The sequence below is a fragment of the Priapulus caudatus genome, unplaced genomic scaffold, assembly GCF_000485595.1.
Source record: "Priapulus caudatus unplaced genomic scaffold, Priapulus_caudatus-5.0.1 Scaffold43, whole genome shotgun sequence".
NCBI classification, from domain to species: domain Eukaryota; kingdom Metazoa; phylum Priapulida; class Priapulimorpha; order Priapulimorphida; family Priapulidae; genus Priapulus; species Priapulus caudatus.
In genome coordinates this window covers 135,860-142,782 of record NW_014577104.1, presented here as the reverse complement: position 1 = coordinate 142,782, position 6,923 = coordinate 135,860, and the positions used below count along the sequence as shown (strand labels likewise).

The 6,923-nt window shown below is 39.1% G+C and overlaps 1 protein-coding gene across 1 annotated transcript in view; it reads right to left on the bottom strand.

Moving 5' to 3' along the window:
• Nucleotides 1-126: 126 nt before the first annotated feature.
• Nucleotides 127-6,923, bottom strand: part of LOC106820679 (ubiquitin carboxyl-terminal hydrolase 8-like) — a 16,204-nt gene continuing 9,407 nt past the window's right edge. Inside the window, exons 10-23 of the mRNA XM_014825181.1 lie at nucleotides 6,501-6,635; nucleotides 6,182-6,374; nucleotides 5,744-5,864; nucleotides 5,418-5,557; nucleotides 4,712-4,904; nucleotides 4,353-4,461; nucleotides 4,108-4,238; nucleotides 3,364-3,574; nucleotides 2,627-2,863; nucleotides 2,206-2,348; nucleotides 1,638-1,767; nucleotides 1,328-1,358; nucleotides 949-1,037; nucleotides 127-782 (exon numbers count right to left, since the gene is read on the bottom strand). Of these exons, the coding sequence (XP_014680667.1) occupies nucleotides 714-782; nucleotides 949-1,037; nucleotides 1,328-1,358; nucleotides 1,638-1,767; nucleotides 2,206-2,348; nucleotides 2,627-2,863; nucleotides 3,364-3,574; nucleotides 4,108-4,238; nucleotides 4,353-4,461; nucleotides 4,712-4,904; nucleotides 5,418-5,557; nucleotides 5,744-5,864; nucleotides 6,182-6,374; nucleotides 6,501-6,635 (1,932 nt within the window). The 3' untranslated portion in view covers nucleotides 127-713. The remainder of the gene's footprint in view (nucleotides 783-948; nucleotides 1,038-1,327; nucleotides 1,359-1,637; nucleotides 1,768-2,205; nucleotides 2,349-2,626; nucleotides 2,864-3,363; nucleotides 3,575-4,107; nucleotides 4,239-4,352; nucleotides 4,462-4,711; nucleotides 4,905-5,417; nucleotides 5,558-5,743; nucleotides 5,865-6,181; nucleotides 6,375-6,500; nucleotides 6,636-6,923) is intronic.

Below are 6,923 nucleotides of genomic sequence, written 5' to 3'. Positions count from 1 at the left end.
GGTAAAAATACACGTGCCGGGTGTCCTGGTCGAATGGGAATTCTTGACGATCGATTCCCCCGCTGGCAAACTTTTATTGTGGTAGAATTTAATCGGGGCGGAGGTAATTTAAACGGGGCGCAACGATTAAAACAGGGGGGAGTTTTCCCAAACGGGGCGCGCGCGCCCCGTTTGCGCAACGTAGGGAGAACCCTGATGGCCATATGTTACATTTGTCTATTGCGATAGAAATGTGTACGAAACAGATAGACATATATTTGATGAATCAAAGCCACTTTCACCAAAACATAGATATAGTAAAAAAGAAAAGGAAATGTGATTACAGTTGAACCTCTCCAGCCCAGCACACACGTACACGGCCAGACTCATGCTGCAGTAATGAAAATTGGCATTATTACATATACAATTTAGATGCAAGAAGCACAGAAAAGCATATCACTCGCAAATTCAAGTTTGTGCTTTTCAAACATGATGGCTCATTTCCGTTTTCTACACCACAAATATTGTCCAATTATGGGAGTTGCTGGTATTTACTAAATGACGAATTAGCAAAGTTCAACTGCACAAGATTATTGATTCACCATCCTGGCTGAGTTATAGCTGTACCGTCCCATCATGAAAGTTTGATTATGCACGTGACTTCAATAGGCGAAAGGCCAACTAAGCTAGCAGTGGAGTAAGGTCTTGCAAGTAGTTACTGTTTGGTGTAATTTCTACAGCTGTGATGCCACTGGTGGGCTGAACGGTATCGACGAGTAAAACAGCATGTATGCCGCCGGCGTCTGCAATGAAGAAAAGATTTGAATAAGCCTTGGCTTCAAAACAGTTCGAATATGTAAGAATGATTCCAATTTCATATTACTGATTATGTGCATAAACCGTACCATTAACATGAGATGCAGCAAAGAGCGAAAAGCCATAGCTACATGGCAGTGACAGAATACCTACACGTATGTCTGATACATCCATTTTAGTTACATCACTGTCATCAAACTTGCACCATCTATCAGTGAACGAGTTCTTGCAATAGGCAGTGTCTGAAAATGAAATAAACGCGGCCAGTTAGTTATGTCAGTTCTGCTGCGGCGAGTGCCATTAGATGAGAAAATATATATCATAAATAGGGATTTCACATGGTCAGTAAAAACTGCTCATTATATTAATTAGCCACTGAATTATTACAGTGAACAAATTTTTCCTCTCCAGAACTGCATGAGATCGTTCGTTATTAATGATTGTCAACTGTAATAGATCTAAATGTTACTACCAAATATATAAGATTTAATATTAAATTACAGTATGATATAATAATTTCCACTACACTCACAATGTCCTCCATCCAGTGAACCATAATGATTCTGAGAAAAAAGGATATACAGATAAAATTAATTATTTTTTTAATATTATTATTATATCACAATATGACGTAGGCCTAATGACAACTAAATAGTGTATATTAATTTGTTCATGCTCAGTTGCACATGTATGTTATTGCACAAATGAAGTATACAGTATGTAAAAAATAAAGTAAAAAATAAATGCAAAGTAAAGTACTTTAAGTATATATTAATTAAACAGAATATACACAGGCAGTCTGTGCTTGTATTCTTCAACTATGGCTAGAGAGATGCACTTACAGAGACTGCATAAAGCCAGTATGGTGATCGTTTTTTGGGCCCTCGGATGGTGTCTGCCATGTTTAAACCGCTGATAGGAAAGTCGACAAATGTCTGTATTTTGTGTCGAAACATGCCTTCATAGTAAAACCTGAAAATATGAGTAAACACCAAAACATACAAGTGTGAGCACCATATAAACATCTAATCTTGGATTTGATTTATAATTTCATGACAGTAACATATACATAATAATAATTATTGCTTGGAATGAAACAACATTTTACTGCTACCAGGACAACAATGCAAGCTTTGTAAATAATAGCATCTTGCATAGCTAAGCATGATGCTATGATCCTATACTCATGTTGATATTCTGTTAGTTTTCATTGCCTGATGCGTTTTCTGCAGAAGTATTTCATGCCTCTTCATGCAAATCCTATATATATATATATTATATTTGCATCAAAACAACTATACAAAAAATGTAATAGTAGCATATATTGTGTGCCCTATTAGATAATATGCTGCTAAATTTCGTAATGGTTTTAAGAGACGGACACTAAAATTAGGTACTGGCATAGCACACCTCTTCAGGAGAACAATGAGAATCGGTGGCAGTCTCCATATCTCTAGCCTCTTTACGGCGTCTCGTTTCGTCTTGCAGCGTGGGCATGACCATCTGGAGTCCCCAGTCATTTTCTCCTCCTTGAAGAAAAGCCTCAGACAGTCCTGCAGAGAAGTAACTTAGTGAAGCAATACAAACGTTTGACAGAGTTGCGCAAGACTTAAACAACCACACCAGACCAGCCAGCCCATACAACGTCAAACACTGCAGTTCAGTCAAAATTTGTAGTTGTTCATTAACAGCCTTCTGCATATAAAGAATTTCCAATGAGATTTCTAACAGTATAGAGAATTTGGCTGATACACATATCGTCTTAATGCTCGTTGTAAACTGACCAACGCAATACACTGGTATTGTGTGGACACGACAATACGATACATACCTGCAACCGACATCGGCTTCCTGAGGGCAGTGGCAACGATAAGTACATGAAAGGGTCAAAGGTCACAGACGTTTTCTCACAGGTCAAGCAAGCGACGGTGGACTTGAACTGTCCTTGAAACAGGCTCACGATGATGGACTCATTGATGACCTTGTGAATCTGCCATGCTTTGTCAGCTGCCATCACGTCTGTCACTCCGTCGTTGTCCTGTTCGGGTAGCACGACCCTCTTTCTGACCTAAGCAAATAAGTGGACATTCAAACGTGCGAAATCCAGTACGTGCGAACGAATACTGTGTGCGCATATCGGGTTGACAGAGCATGAGAGGGGGTAAGGAGAGATGGTAGGGACTGGGATATTTGGTGAAATATTGGCTGCTGCATCAGTTACTACAGAGGCTGGTAATGTGTGGTGGTAGTAGGGCCAGTAAGTCTTCTTAGTGTAATTAGCTTTCCTATTCATTTAACATGATAACAAAGTGATACCTTACAAATTAGATGATCACTTTTGAATAATGACTCAAATTTCATAACATGGCTCCTTATGGTAGTGTGACCAGCCTTACATGATTTTCTTGCTAACCCTATCAAACTGCCAACAATGTGGACCTAGATTTTTCTTTCTGTTTTTATTTGGTGACGACAACTAGAAGTTAGTATTGCATAGCTGAATGAATCCAAATTAGATACTATTCAAAGAAAGCTATATGCAAATCAACAGTGCTAGATCATCTATACCTTGTTGACATCTTCGTGCAAGGAGTCCAACAAAAATGCCATAAACTCCTGTGAATCTTGGTGTTCGTTACCAGCAAACAAGGGGCCATATCGTCCGACAGTATACTTGAAGTCTCTGGGAGCAATATACCTGTACTGACCAGACCATAGGGCAGACAGGACAGCAGTAAACTCTTCAGCTATCTCACCACCATAGCCTAGCTTGTTCTCCCTAAGCAAAAGTACAGGTCGTTTTCGAATATATATATATCGTATATATGGATTAAAATAAATCACTGAATTGATCGCGGATAGAGATTTGATTAGAGAAATAAAGTATTTATTCAATTATAGTAAGACGTCATTAAGCCGTTGTGTAGGAATTAGATTTACCAGCAGCGTTGAGAATAGGAATTGTATACGTGTGTGTATCAATGCACACACGCACGTGTGCATGCTTACCACGTGTTAGAATTGTCACAGTAATCGATTGATCTCGTTTGTATTCGCCAGATGGCGCCACCTAACTGAGGAGCCTTGTTTGAGAGCAGTTACTTGCGAGCAGTTGCGAGCCAGCATGTAACCCAGTTGCCTCGAATATGCTTGCACTTGTAGTAACGGTATACCGCTCATTGTGTTGTCACTTAACAAGCATCACACTATCACAAGAATAGCTTGCATAACCAGTTTTTAAATTATTTGGGCAGCGTTGCAAACAATGGTATGTGCTGAAGCCAATGTAGGTTGCACATTCTAACTACTCACCTATTGATGTCAAACTTATAACTCCCATTGAGGAAGTATTTCACCAATGGAGTGGTGTTGCTGAGGCCTTGCAGAGACGAGTTCATATAGCAAGAATTTCCCAGGTTACGAAGTCCTGTCAAACCTTGACCCTGCAGTAACATTGAGTTTTTGCACAACTGCTGAGATATATATACGTGCCAGAAAAAAAGCGTCTACCACCTCACTATCATGACATGTGTAAGAAATTATACTATTATGCTTACCACACTACCGTAAACTGGTTGCATGTTCCTGAGCCGTGTTGCAGAGATCTCGATCAGGATTGGCTTAGAGATCGGTGATGGCTTGAGTGATCGATCAGGCACTACTGGCCTATTACAGTAATTAATTTCAGCAATTAAATTCTTCATAACTAAGTATATTCATCAACTCGTTATTTAACCACTAGGTAATAGTATTGGTTTCCCTAAATGGATTTTCTGTTTAATAATATGTTTTATTATTATGATTATTATTATTATTATAATTATTATATATACATATATAGAAATAATACATATACAAATTTCTAAAAACATATATTCACACAAAATTCACGAACTGTTTCTAAGCAGACACTTACATCGGTTTGACGGACTTATCCACAGCGGACAACTGAGGAATCTTCACAGCATTCTCTTTTTCTTCCTCCTCCTCGAGCAACTTTCTTATGTTCGGCGATGAGCTGGACCTCGACATGCGCTTAGGCGAGGAGGGGCTGCCTGGCTCCTCCTTCAGCCGGGTCCTGAACGAGCCTGGCTTCACTGGGGTCATATCTACATTCGTGGTGCATACATTTTATCACTACACACGTCGTGACCACGTGCTGGCAGCAAAAGGAAGCAAAACACTACATTTCCCAAGACTCCAGTAAATGTGTGTGTCAGCACAGTATGGGGGCCATATTGAATGATTTTTTTCCAGAGAAATACTAGAGGTATGCCTTAACAGTGCTACTGAAAATTATTTATGATCGCCATATCAAGCTAAAGATAAGTATGTGATCACTTTCACTTTGAAGTGCAGATTTCATAACAATTCATGTCAGAAACATACAGAAACAACCATGTGTCTTTCAGATCCTACCCGACCACACACACTATATTGTGTGACGGAACATGCATTTCACAAACAATATAGATGACAATATGTGACATTAAATCTTATTCACATCAGGCCAAACAACATATATGCTGTTAATAAGATGTGGGCTTATAACACAGCTACCTGCCATGAGGAGTGAACTTGGGTAGACGTACCATTGCAAGTTTAGTACACAGTATACCTACCATTAGGAGTGTCCAAAACACTCTGTGGTAGCTGCCAATGCGTGGAATGTTTGTTGTGGTCTCTGTAGTAGTATCTGCCTGTCTGCTTATCAAGCACCTTCTCCCAGCCAGACGGGAGACCAGGACTCGTTACGTAGACACTACAATAACATCAAGAATCAGTTTCAGCAAAGGTTGCTGTTATATGTTAAATATCTGCCAGTTACCTCTGTATTATTCATTCCTATATTTACATATTTGTCGGTTCTACAACAGCTGTATAATAAATGTAAAACAGATAAATATCAATTAATATTCCAACATAAAAGCAATTCAAGTGTACAGACTCGTATGACGGGGGAAGCTCATAACTCCTCATAGGCGTTGCCTTTTGAGAGTCCTCTAGTGTCAAACCCTTTGGCTTAGCTGTTCTCTCTGCTATTTCAGCTTTTCTTGTCAATTCTGCTGCTGCATAATCAAATACACCATCCTTAGCAAATACTGCACAGTAGTTTGTACTTTCATTGATTCTTCACCTTCACACTACACAGTAGTGCACAACTATAGGAACAATTATTCCCTTAAAAAATTAAACATTTTCAGTCATCTAAATCATTCAGTTCTAATATTGTCTCTTCTATAATGCTTTTATTCTGTTGCAATAATATTGCATCAGTGGATTCACAAAATAGCACTTTGTTAACGAAATTAGTATAAATTATCATGATCACATGTATCACAAATACCTTACTGTGTACATAACATGATATTTTCCTGTAAGTTACCTAGCAACTCAGCTTGATGCTTCTCTTTCTCATCTCTGGCCCTCAATTCCTTGGCTTCCTTTTCCTTTGCAAGGGCCCGCTCACGCTCTTCTGCCAACATACGAGCTTTAACAATCTCCAACCTCTTTATCTCTTCCTGTGCTTGCTTTTCCTCTTGAGCAGCCTTATCTCTCTCTAGTTGTTCCGCCTCTTCCTACGCGGTAAATCAGAGATGAGGCAGAGGAGTTAATCACAGAGTAGTTAAGTAGCTAGGCTGCTTGCATTTTCTCACCGTTATGAATAAATTCGAGCACGAGATTTCACGTACTATAAAACGTACCTGCTTTTCGCGAATGGCTCTGTCGTAGGCTTCCTGCTCCTGTTGCTTTCTCTGAGCAAGCTCCTCCTGCTGATTTTTATTGTCCTCCTCCATTGTGGTTTTGTTTTTATCCTGTCGTATTCGCTCCAGATGGTCCTATAACGGTCACCACAATTGTATGAAAAAAATTACCAGATGGTGTACGTACACACACAGAAACAGCTCTTTAAATTGGGATCCACAAAATTTGATTAACGTGTAAATTATGAGCAGTATGCTATAGGCACATCACATCTAAAAAATCAGATAAAACGTTTATCTTTTAAAGTAACTATTGCGAGAGTTTTCCAGTGTTTTCCCCACTTTCATGATACCTACCGCTATTGCCTATTGCTTGAGTAACAGCAATTGTCTAGAGTAACAATAAAATGTCTTAGAACCTTC